The sequence below is a fragment of the Lytechinus pictus genome, chromosome 17 (assembly GCF_037042905.1).
Source record: "Lytechinus pictus isolate F3 Inbred chromosome 17, Lp3.0, whole genome shotgun sequence".
NCBI lineage: Eukaryota > Metazoa > Echinodermata > Echinoidea > Temnopleuroida > Toxopneustidae > Lytechinus > Lytechinus pictus.
In genome coordinates, this window is record NC_087261.1 from 161888 (window position 1) to 175222 (window position 13335).

The 13335-nt window shown below is 35.3% G+C and overlaps 1 protein-coding gene across 2 annotated transcripts in view; it reads left to right on the forward strand.

Moving 5' to 3' along the window:
- LOC129281047 (mediator of RNA polymerase II transcription subunit 23-like) overlaps positions 1-13335 on the forward strand; it is a 55931-nt gene that overhangs the window by 36136 nt on the left and 6460 nt on the right. For both annotated transcript variants that reach the window (XM_064112260.1, XM_064112261.1), the window contains exons 19-31: positions 753-927; positions 1233-1396; positions 2743-2937; positions 5237-5303; positions 6033-6201; positions 6766-6837; positions 7375-7545; positions 8340-8456; positions 9409-9508; positions 10294-10423; positions 10936-11042; positions 11570-11729; positions 12644-12716. In XM_064112260.1, coding sequence (XP_063968330.1) covers positions 753-927; positions 1233-1396; positions 2743-2937; positions 5237-5303; positions 6033-6201; positions 6766-6837; positions 7375-7545; positions 8340-8456; positions 9409-9508; positions 10294-10423; positions 10936-11042; positions 11570-11729; positions 12644-12716 — 1700 coding nt within the window. The remainder of the gene's footprint in view (positions 1-752; positions 928-1232; positions 1397-2742; positions 2938-5236; positions 5304-6032; positions 6202-6765; positions 6838-7374; positions 7546-8339; positions 8457-9408; positions 9509-10293; positions 10424-10935; positions 11043-11569; positions 11730-12643; positions 12717-13335) is intronic.

Consider the following 13335-nt stretch of genomic DNA (forward strand, 5'->3'; position numbering starts at 1 on the left):
AATCGAGAATAAAGTCGAAATTAGTGTCATGAAGGTGGGTGCGTTTGTTATGGTCAATATTTGATTAAGATCGTAATAATCGCTTCCAATTACCCGCGGCTCATACCCCTCTAAACGATGTGTTGTGAACTGGCAGACGTCTTACAACATGTTCGGGAGGGGTTACAACAGGCTGGCTCAGACCCGTCACCATGGATAAACCGCTCCCCCGACTTTTGCTTCCATCCCGCCGAGAAAAAGGTGCGGTTAATAGACCTTTATGGTAATTGTTTGTTTCTATGTCTGTTTTGCTTTTTCTGAATTTGTATTACTTCATTGCCTGTATGATTTTCTTTGTATAATTTCTAATGGGTTTGAAAAAAATCATGAATCAGGCTTTTATTCATTAACACGCATTATTGATATTATGGTCATTGATAAGGTTTGGCGTTACAGAACAAAGAGAATAAATTCAGAGGTACATGTATAAACAAATCAAATTTAAGAACATTAACTACAGCAATGTATGTTACATGAAAAGGAATATGACATTAACCTGAGTGAGAGTTGGAGAAAATTCTTACCCTGTGATGTTTGTTGTAAATAAATTTCTTTCTCCACTCCCTCACCATAAAATACCCAAAGATAATTGGGTAGGTGTTGGTTGCAACCTTGTCAATATTTATGTGCTATTTCCACTCGTAACTAATATTCATTAATCAATTTGTCAGCTGATTTGCTAAATGTTTATGATTATCATGTATCTCATGCAGGTAGCGTATTTCCAAAGGTATGCGAAGTAAGAGCATGGGGTATTCTGAACACTCTTCTTGAATTGCTGAGCTATCGTCTCCATCACATCCAACCTCACTTCAGAGTTCAGCTTCTATGTAATCTACATAACCTAAGCACACTACCGCAAACCAATCATAATCAACTCTTCTACTGGTAAGGCATTAATGATGGGTTGATGTGGGGGTGTTAGTGGTAGGAGACGGGTTAGAGATTATGATAATGATAATCACTGTCATGATGGTGATAATATTGGAAATTGCCATGCCAATAGTTACATGTATGATAATTGATGTGATGATGATTATGATGCAAGTGATGATGATGATGATAAGATCATGACATATTTATAATGATTCTCTGCAACCTGATATTTTCAATCATCTCGATCCTCATCTTGATCCTCATCTCGATCCTCATCTCGATCCTCATCTTGATCCTCCTTTCTTTCTTTTCTCCAGCATTGAGAGTACAGCCCTACGTATTATCTCAAGTCTAGGAAGTGCTGAGGTTCAGCCACAGCTCTCACGGTTTCTCAAACAACCAAAGCAGTTATTATCTCAAGAATCAGAGGAACTGAACAGGGCAGTTGTCCTAACATTAGCCAGAGCTATGCATGTCACAGGTACAAAATTCATCATTTTACCTTTTAATGGATGTAATGTTTACTGATTAGGATCCCGTTGCATAAAATGCTTACCATATTGGTAAGTGCTAGTTTCAAAACGGCGGTAATGGTTGCATAAAAAGCTAATGCTAGATATCTGTCAGTATTATAGGTAGTTTTACCACAGTCCTCCACTCTGTTGGTATTTCAGATCACTCATAGACCGGTGAACATGCTAAAAAAACGGCTCGTTTACCAATAACATATCTTTCCTAATTTGAAGCTAAACAAGATTTTCACTAGCGATGTAGGTCATATTATATGAAATGATATTAATTGCACAATCAATGTGATTTTATTTTGTGTTCAAATCGTCAAGAAACAAAAATATGTCCAATGAATGAGAATTAACTTCTGATATTAAATGGATTAATCACATTCATTAGACAGGCTCAAGCTATACCAAGTGTTACTAGATCTAGCCATACCATCTAGTGTTTTTCTTATCAGTTCAGTGATTTGATAAGTTCTTGGTCCTGGGGCCCGTTGCAGAAAGAGTTGCAATCGATCGCAACTCTAAAAATCATTCGCAACTTGATTTTCAACCAATCAACAGTGCGCATTTCGGACTTGCGATTAATATTTTGACTTGCGTTTAAACGCAACTCTTTCTGCAACGGACCCCTGGTGGTGAATTTTTTATACAACTTCGTTTCCAGTCGATCGTAGGTTAAAGATTTGATTTTGATATTCCAGTTGAATTGAAACACAAATTGTGCAGTGGGCCCAGGAGTCTGTTTCAGAAAGAGTTGCATTAAATATGACTCCAGAAACCAAACCGAAGTTCCAATGTACGTTTCTTATTTATTAAAAAAATCAATTATTATTTGATTGCAGCTTGTTTTTCTGTTTCCTGTTTTCTCGTAATCCACATTGTAAGTACTTCTTCACCCCTGTTTTATGTAGGTTCTGAGACATTGAGTGGTAGCTGGTGTACAGATATCCTATCAACGCTACACCCCTCATAGCTGGGCCAGTCACACTCTCAAGTTCTCCATTTATCTACTTATTACCAATTTGAGCCCATTTTTTAGGTTCTTAGACATTGAGTGGTAGCTGGTGTACAGATATCCTATCAACGCTAATCAGTAACACCCCTCATAGCTGGGCCAGTCACACTCTCTAGTTCTCCATTTATCTACTTATTACCAATTTGATCCCATTTTTTAGGTTCTTAGACATTGAGTGGTAGCTGGTGTACAGATATCCTATCAACGCTACACCCCTCATAGCTGGGCCAGTCACACTCTCTAGTTCTCCATGTATCTACATGTACTTCTAACCGATTTGATCCCATTTATCAGGTTCTGAGACATTGAGTGGTAGCTGGTGTACAGATATTCTATCAACGCTAATCAGTAACACACCACATAGCTGGGCCAGTCACACTCTCAAGTGCTTCCCATCAGCTCTTCAGTCATTCTTTGAGAAGAACAACATGCCAACAGAGATGAGAGGACTCAAGAGGGCTATAGAAGATGAATATAAGAGATGGACTAGTAAGTATCCTTGATACAATCAAAACCTTGTGTAGTTAGTAATTTGTTGCCTGGTGGTGTTTGGTGTTGCTTGGTGCTTGTTTTGATATTGTTGCTAGTGTTGCTGATGGTTGATAAGTTTCATTGTTAGTAGCTCAACTTTGCTTTTTTTGTTCACTTGTATGTAAGTAGTCATTACTTTTTTGTGAAATATTGTACAGCACAAATTTAATAATAATATAATAATAACTAGAATTTTAATTCGTCATGAGGACAAATTAGGTGATCTGTCTCTGATTTTCATGCTCACGAATACAATCACCATGTTTATCTAGATCAATACGATGATCATATTGAAAACGGAACTTTTATTACGAAAAAAACATGTTGAATACTCTTGAAAAGAGGGAAATGAGAAGTTTTGTGAAATAGGTGTAGGTGATACACATGGTACATGTTATATTAAAAGGGTTTTTAAACTATTTTATTGTGCAATATTTTAACTTATATACCTTGTAATGGTCATAAAGGACCATTTGTGAAATGTTGAAAAGAAACAAAAAAGAAGAAAAAAATTCTCATGTTCACCCCTGGGCTCGAACCCTGGACCCTAAGGACGCAAGTCCGATGCCTTACCAATTGAGCTACACTATTTCCCATAGACTTTACACATAAGTTAGAGGATCTCAAATCCAATTTTGCAAGAGAAATACGGGCATGATCCCGGCATCTGATTGGAAAATGGAGACCACATTGCGATAGCTTAGAATCTCAGCTACAACATACATGTACTCCAAGCTCGGAGAAAACCGACCAGAAGAAATGGAGATATGGCTCGCGAAATAGAGGGATGTAAAATCCAGTTTTGAGAAAAAGTCATTTCCCATAGAGATTGCACACAAAATGAGAGAAAATGACATGCCTCTATAACTTGCCATTTTTCAGGATGATCCGTTCCTTTCAATGTAAATATAGCCATCACATTAGAAAGAGTATGTCTTCAGCTACAACATATAAGAAACTGAGCGAAAATTGACAAATATTTACGGAGTTAGAGTCAAATTTGCATAACTATGATGACGTCATAAGTAGCAAAGTGGAAATTTTGAGTTCCGACGCCATTTTGATGACGTCATGATGAAATTTCTGATCAAATGTGGCATGAAATCATATCTCCCATCCATACTCTATTCGAATATGAAAAAAAAATTGGGGGTCAACGGACTTCCTGAAGAGCTATAATGAATTTTGTATAGGCATGTTTTTGCACATATATTTTCTATGGTTAGTGCGCGCGCGTGCGCGTGCTGTAAACTTTGATGGAGGCTAATTCCGTTATTACTTGTCGTAGAAGGTTGATCAAGGTATCAAATTACTCAGAATTATATTACTGATGCATTGATATGAAGAGGATGGTGATTCTATGTTGTATAGTGCCATTACGCGCGAGAACGCACGCGTAACCGTGCGTGCGCGCAAATTTTTGAAATGCTTAAAATGACCTAATTCATACTCTACTTTGGTCAAAAAGTGATTTTGAGCATTTTAAAATTTTGACGTGCGCGTATGCGCGCTTTGTGACCTTTACATGACCTTTGATGACATGGACAGTTGAACCTTGACCTAAAGTTAATGTGATGTAAATATAATTAATTTTTAATAATTGATAATGAAGATATGACTGATAATGTGATTTTACAAAATGGCGTCTAGATGACGTCATGATGACCTTTTGACCTTGAACCTGTTTCGTACACATGACATGATATGTCCCCATAATTGATAACATTTTGAAGAAAATTGAAGATGTAGATTTTGAGATTTTAGTGGAACAAGAAAAGGGTGGAAAATAAAAATAAAGAAATAAATAAATAAAAAAGAAAAGTTGTACGCAATTAATAGTTGATCTGTCGATTGACAGATCACCTAATAATAGCTGGATTTATATAGTGCTTTTTGCCTGAGGATACAAAGCGCTTGCTATTATTTCCCCACCTTTAGCTCGAGCTACCATCACCGGCGCTCAGTGCATGCAAGGAAGTATTCCTACTGGGTACCCAATCATTTCACCTGGGTTGAGTGCAGCACAGTAGATAAATTTCTTGCTGAAGGAAAACACGCCATGGCTAGTATTCGAACCCACGACCCTCTGTTTGAAAGATGAGAGTCAGAACCATTAGACCACTGCGCTTTGGGTTTTGTTAAGCATAAAAATTAATCATGCAAAAAAAGCAGTATTTACAGAAGTTTGACTTCTTGTTTTGTACTACTTGCATAATATTTTCTGAAAATGATTTTGTTTTTTATATATTAATTTCAGGTGTGATCTCTGAAGCAGATAGGATTCGTCATTTCTCCAATCCCAGCACACCCCCATACTTCCTGTGGTAAGTTAATTTAAATCAATCTTAAAGTTTTAGGTCATGGTTTCAAGTGCAAGACTTATGACATATTTTTCATTTTCACGCATTTACAGTGGACTTGCTGTCATTGCATTATATCATTTCTCATATGAATGGGAAAATTGGCAAATTTTGCCAATTTTACTTATCTGCATATTTTGATAGCGCATGTCATCATTCAGTATTACTTACTTTTGTAGATATTATGTTTTTATATATTTTGTTGTTATATATTATGTAAATTTATCAACCATTGAGTGTGTTTGTGTACTGTTACCTTTATTTGATACCAACCTATTCATTAAACTCGCAGTTTAAAAAGAATTGTTAGTAATTGATGTTAAAGAATGCTATTAAACCACTGAATCATTAAAAAAAAGAAAATACTTTCTCTAAATTATTCTTTTATACAAGGTACATGTATATGTGGTAAGCTATTTAACAGTTAATAAACATATGATGATATATGCATTCATAAAAAGATTTCTTTCTTAGGAGATGTTGGAAAATAATTGCAATCAATTGCATTTATTTTCTAATTTTAACAATTGATAGATCAATCTTATCTGTAGAAAATAAGGTTACGCTCCTTGCTGCAAGAAAGAGAACAATTTCAAATTTACAAATAATTTCAAGACAAGACGTGATTAAGGGTACCTCACATAGATCTTGCTGTAACCCAATAGAATTTATATTATTCTCATCTCTCATCAGTATTATTTGGAAGATGCTACTCGTCATGGATACGGAATGTATCTCACCAACAGTTGTTAAGGTGTTGGAGTTGATAGGACCTCGAGGGTTATCTAGGCATATTAGAACATTTGCAGACTATTTAGTTTGTGAATTCTCAACATCAGCAGGTGGACAGCATGTTAACATGGTTAGTCTCTATTGCTATAGTTTTGTTTTATTTGGTGTTTTATTTAACACAACATGTTAGATGTAAATTGAATCATTTGTTATTGCATTACTATATTTAGGAATATGTCTTCATTCTTTCTTGTCTTTATTTTTCAAAACCAAATTGAAAATCAATGTAAATCAAATTTTGCACTTGGAATGTCTTTGTAAATCACAAATCAAATTTGTTTGGTCTCTCTCTCTCTCCTCTTTCTTCTCCCTCTCTCTCTTTTCAACTTTATCCATTTATTGATGATTTGATGTAAATTATTTATCTAGGATTGGGTTATCACAGTGAAAGTCAGTATATCACAATTTCCACTTTGCGGATGGCAACCCCCCCCCCCCCCCTTTGATCCTTACAATAATAAATACTACAGGCTAGTGAAATGAGTTCTCAACAATGAATTGTTACGTAATTAGTTTAAAATGATTATGCACATTCATGCAAGAAAGGTAAATTAAACATAGGGAGAGGAGCTAGGGCATCATGGCCTTCAAATCCTGTTGGGGATAATCATAATTTTGAATTATCTTGTTTCAGTGTGTTGAGAAGTTAAATGCCATGGTATGGAAACTGAATATCATCACTCTAGATAGACTAGTTCTTAGTTTGGTGAGTATTCTCATTTTTTAATTAATGAATTGTGTAATGTGACCTATTTACAGATTTGATTGGATAGCAATACTGCATACAAATGCTGATTTGGCAGGAACACAACAATGAATAACGACATAGCTCTTGATTTTTGTTTATTTTTATTTTATTTTGTGCCCTTTATTTGCTGTGCCTCTTCATGAAAAAAATAATTTCTTTGATAAGTATAGGTGCATTTTTGTGGTGTGAATTTTTATCAATTGTCAACTACAATCTTGATAAATTCAAGGATATTGATATTGATGATTATTACCCATATCAGACATCTGAGCTGGTCATTTACAAACTGTATTGCCCTAGATTTCATGAATATCAGGAAGGGATGGGTATGTTATTTGTATTTTCCATGGTCTCACATCTGCATCAATGTGATTCTGATATGAGCAATGTATTTGATGTTCCAAAGCCAAGGCAAGTCCTCTTTTATAATATTGCTTTTTACCAATATAAACCATGTATACCTACTGTAATATGCAATACCATTGTTTATGATAGGCTTTAAGAAGTCACGAAGGAAATGAGGCTCAGGTGGGATTCTTCATCATCCAACTCTTAATCCTCAAACCAAATGAGTTTAGGACCAGAGTTAGTGACTTTGTGAAAGAAAACTCTCCTGAACATTGGACACAGTCTGACTGGCATAGCAAACATATGGCCTACCATAGGGTAAGAATATACATAGAAAAAAACCATATGGCCTACCATAGGGTAAGAATATACATTGCAAACATATGGCCTACCATAGGGTAAGAATACAATGTATACATAGCAAACATATGGCTTACCATAGAGTAAGAATATACATAGCAAACATATGGTCTACGATAGGGTAAGAATATACATAGCAAACATATGGCTTACCAGAGAGTAAGAATATACATAGCAAACATATGGCTTACCATAGGTTAAGAATATACATAGCAGACATATGGCCTACCATAGGGTAAGAATATACATAGCAAATATATGGCATACCATAGGGTAAGAATACATCAGTGATTTACAAAATTACATAAATGATGGTGTGATAGATAGTTATACCATGTAAGTACAGCTAAATGAATTCATAGGTGGATCACAGTGTGCTGCACTCGACCCAGGTGAGGTAAATGGGTACCCGGTAGGAATTAATTCCTTGAAATGCGTGTGCGCTATAAGTAATTACGGCCGCCAAGCTAAAGCCGGGGTAATAATATCCAAGTCCTTCGGAAGCGCATAGAGACGTTATATTCATGATGTGATATGCGCTATACAAGAACTGTTTATTATTATTATTATTATTATTATGGATGGATGAATGAACAAACAAACAAGTGAATGGATTGATTGGTGGATGGTCGTTAGATTAGAGACTGTTTGTTCTTTAACAAGTGAATCATTGTTCAAATGAGTGAGTTTCAAAAGTTTATTTTGAGTCTGATATTTACCCCCCCCCCCCCCTTCTCTCTTTCTCTCTGTAGAAATACCCTGAGAAGTTTTTCTTTGAAGGTTTGTGTGAGGAGACTGGTGCTACGCTACAAACTACCCCTCAGTATCTGCCAGTTTACTTCAGTAATGTGTGCCTAAGATTCTTGCCTGTAAGTATGAGAAATGATACCAATCTAAACCAGTCTACTTCTGCATGCCTAAGATTCTAGCCTGGTTTAAATTTACTTGTTTTTTTGTGAGCATTTGTATGCAATACCCTCAAGATATGGTCTTAAGGTGTAGTGGTAGCAAGGACAGACTAAAGCACATAGAGAACTATACTAGTTATTAATGCGCTTGATAATTATCCATTTTATAAATTTTCCCAACTAGTCACCATGCAAGTCAGACAAAGTTTATCATCTGAATTCACAAGGGTGCATGGTAAAGATCAGGGAGAATTTATTAATAAACAATTAATTTGGAGAGTTGTGGCCCAGTGGATGAGTCTTCTGACTTTGAAACAGAGGGTCAAGGGTTCAAATCCCAGCCATGGGGTAATTTCCTTCAGCAAGACATTTATCCACATTATGCTGCAGTCAACCCAGGTGAAGTGAATGGGTACCCGGTAGGAAGAAATTCCTTGAATGCTTGAGCGCCTAGGCAGCTCAGCTAAAGCCGGGGTAATAATAATAGCAGGGCCTGCTGGGAGAACAGTTTTCAGAACAGAAGTGGCTTCCCTGGGTAAATGTACCTACATGTATATTATTATTATTATAATTTAGCACATATGATATCTATAGGGTCCATTGCATTTTTATTCCATTATTCGTACATGGATTGCTTAAACACTGCTCTTGAATTACAAATTGAGGCCCATTACAAGCAAAGAGCGTAGTAGCAATAAATGTGAATTTATTGCCCTTTGACAAAACATGCATCCATTGTTTGATGTTATACATGTATCTGCAAAATTAAGCATTTATTGATATACCAAATTAGCATATACTATGGTTCAGATTAGGAGACCATAGATTCAAACTTTGTGAATTTTGTGGTATTTAAAAGAGTAATATCGTGAAATAACCATTTCAGATTGGTATACTGGTTTCTTTCCTGTAGGTATTTGATATCCTGATTCATCGATTCCTGGAGCTACCTCCTGTCACTAAGTCTTTAGAAACCATCCTAGAGCATCTAGGTGGTCTATTCAAATTCCATGGTAAGATGGGGAAACACAGAGATCCAAGGAAAAAAATGAAAACTGAAGGATTTAGTAACTCGAATAGTGCAATATCATTTCACAATTATTATCAATATTGATCATTATTGCTCCACAGCTCCACATTACAAACATATAAAATAAATCTGGAAAAAAGAAGATAAAGAAATATGAGAAAGTGAAGTTAGGTTACCTAAAGTTGTGTACTCAGTATATGTATTAAATAATACAAGAGATAAAACTCTGTGTGACATTGATCTTCACATGTTGTGCATAATATAGTTATTGATGTTTGGTATAACAAAATAAACTTGAAAATTATGTTTTTGATAACTGGTTCTTACAAGCAGAGTATCAGATTCTGTTCTAGCTCATTTAAAGAAGATTACCACAACCAGCATTTATCATTAATATTGTTTACTTCTCAGATCTGCATAGTTTTTCCGACGGTGGCAGTGTCGTCAACACTGAAATCTTGACGAAGGTTAAGTTTTTGAAATGTCATAATTTCTTGTATGATGACATTTATATGGACCTAGTTTATGAAGTAGGAGTGTAGTCAAGTATTACTGAATATCTTGCATGATATTTAGATCACATGATCAAGGTCAAAGGTCATTTAGGGTCAATTATTTTACATATTATTTTATTATCATATGAGATGAATATTTCAATTTGTATTCAAATTCGGCACTGCTGCTATATTGAATTGTGTGATGCAGTCAAGACTGTCAGAAGCATTCCACTTGTCATCCTTTTTTTTTTTGCTTTGGCATTTCTTACAGACCGTCCAGTGACTTACCTCTTCAACACTCTTCATTACTATGAGAAGAAGCTTAGAGAAAGACCAGGATTGAGAAGGAAACTTGTTGGTGTCATCATCGGAGCTCAGAAAGGCATCAGACCAAATAATTGGTATGATAGTCTGTCATGATGTTGTGTGAAGTACAAAATATAGATTTCATAATATAGTCAAGTTGAAATCTGATTTTTATTAAAGTCATTTAAATACAGACTTTTTAAACATCTTTTAGGCCAAAGAAAATATCTCTGTTTATGTAGGAAAGGGATATATCTAGATGATTTTCAATTTTTTTATCTAGCCTAGTGGCATCCCTGTAGAATTCTCATGAAAAACAAAATGAAATGAAAGTTTAATTGGGACTATACTGAATTCATTTTGATTATGTTAAAACAGATTATTTGGGGTATTTAATTTAGCACAGAAAAGGGTCTCAAGTCATGAGGAAATTTGTATAACCCTAACCCCAGGTACCCATTTGATGTGAGTATTACATTGTATTACATTGTTGCAAGGAGTGCCACAGTGGGATACACCCTGTGACGGAAAGGCAAGCTTCCACACATAAAAGAACATGATTCCAATGGTATGTGTAATATTTCAATGAATGAATTTATTTCCTTAGGTGTTTGACCCAGGCTTATCAAGACTTCCTTGCCAAAGGACCAGAAGATCTTGTATGGACACCAGACCATGAGTATTACATCACAGTCATCAAGAGACTTGTAGACAGTATCCTTTTTTTATAACCAACTTCATAAATATGTATTAGCTTGATTTTCTATGGGTAGCCTCTTCGACTTTTCTGGGGCCTAGCTGTTTCATAAAGAATCAAAGTAATGTTAACTTTGTTAATATTGTAACTACTATGGAAACCTTGACTACGATCCCTTTTCCAATGGATGCTGAGCATCTGAAAGCTCCCATTTTAATGTGTCTATACTAGGGCTCAAACCCCATGACCCTCAATATTGAGATAGCCACTATACCATATGGCAATCATCTGATATATGACTTCAAAATCAGTTGCAGTTAAAATCCTGAAGCCTAATATTTCATCTTCATTTGAAGCAATCCTGATGTCTTGCTAGTTGCTTCTTTGGCACTTGTGAAGATTTGAAGTATAATATTCCATAGATCTTCTAATAACCAAGAGAACCTGCTGCATGTTTAATTGTCATAGCAAACTTTAAAATCACATATTATGAAATACAATGTATGATGGAGTTGATTATTTTCTTGACCGTTGCTCTACTAAGCTCTATTGGACAAGTCTCCATTCCCAGTGTTTGACTGGAGATTCAATGAGTTTCCTAACATCTCAGCTCATGCATTACACTGTGTATGTGTTGAACTAATGGCTTTAGCAATTAACCCTAAGGTTGTGGGAGATGCTGTACTGGACGTTGTCCTTAAGAAGTAAGTATCAATTCCTTTCAGTGCTTCTGGAAAAATTTGTTTCCTGATCTTAGAATTTTCACTAGTATTATTGGTACATGACTACTGTATTGTCTATGTCTAACGTCATACGTGAGCAATGCTTTGAAATAATCATTGTCTTTTGAATGTCTGAACTCCATTCTCTCAAATTTTGCTTCACTACTCAAACCATGTTACTTTGAGAGCATTGCAACCTTTCATAATTATGAACTAGAAAATATGAACTAGAAAAGAACAAAAGATCCATTCCCAGTAGATCTCATAAATACGGGGTTGGGTTAGATCTACATACTTTATGGCATTGTAAATTACATGTGCGTTACTTTTTGTTAGTTTTCTCACATATTAATTTCAGAGCAACATGCTATCAAATATTTTTATTCTTATGTATAATAAAAATAATGTATTATTAATCTTGCAAACTCAAATCACTTCTATAAATGACGTGTTGATGCTCATTGCACATAGCTAAAAAAATTTGCTAAAAAATATGAGGTAGTGCAGAGTACAGACATCATAACACTTCCCAACTTGGGTTAATGAAAATGCATTTGTTCTGTATTAAATTCATATCTATTTTTATTTAAAAAAAAGTGAAAACTGATATACATAAGATATTTTTCCGATTCGAGCTACCCAAAACAGAAAATTTGAATCTTGTTTCTTAATTCTTGGTGGAGTACTTAGATATTCCAGTATATCATGTCAATGGAATTTTCATGGTCAATAAGGACAATTGGATAAATATTAAGACATGTCTGGAACCCATTAAATAAATTCATTATTGGTACAGAATTAGATGTTTTATGCTATTTGATAATGAATACAATCCATAACTATACACAGATAGTGCTCTGTAAAGCAATTATATATGACATTTTCTTTCTATCTAGCCCTTCTGAGCTTCCTCGTGAGAATGTGATGATATGGATCAATGCTATTGCCCTCATCTTAACTTCTCTACCAGTAAGTATTTATTTTCAGATATTGATACAATGTTGCAGTCAATGGCACAATATATATTTCAGGGGTAGATCCAGGATTTTCAAAAAAAAAGGGGGGGGGGCATTTTGGTACAGACAAACATTAACAAGTCTGCAAAAAAAGATCTCCACTCCCAATTAATGGTGATTTATGTAATTTGACAAGTAAAAAAAGGGTCCTCACCTTTGACCTCCGCCCAAACTTAAAAGAAAAAAATCCCTCACAAGAGGACAAAACAGCCCTCCCCCCATCCATGAATACAGATCGACACCCACGGCTTGCCAGTGTATATATGCTATAACGATGATTTGCTTTGAAATTCTATCAAGATAATGAAATGTGGCGCTTGAACATTTTGTTGACGTTGATGGCGCTCATTGATATTGATGAAGGAAATCCTAATCAGCGAGTCAACGAAAAGTTTGATGTTTGCAGTGCGAAAAAACAAAATCACAGGGCGGAAAGCATGTTGCGATTTGCTTTTCGCGTTTAAAAAAGAACAGAACCACAGAGCTGAATTCAGTTTTTCCTTTTCCACGACTGAAACAGAAAAATGACTTATCCATATGTCCCTTGATTCGGCTTTGCCCCTCCCTGGATC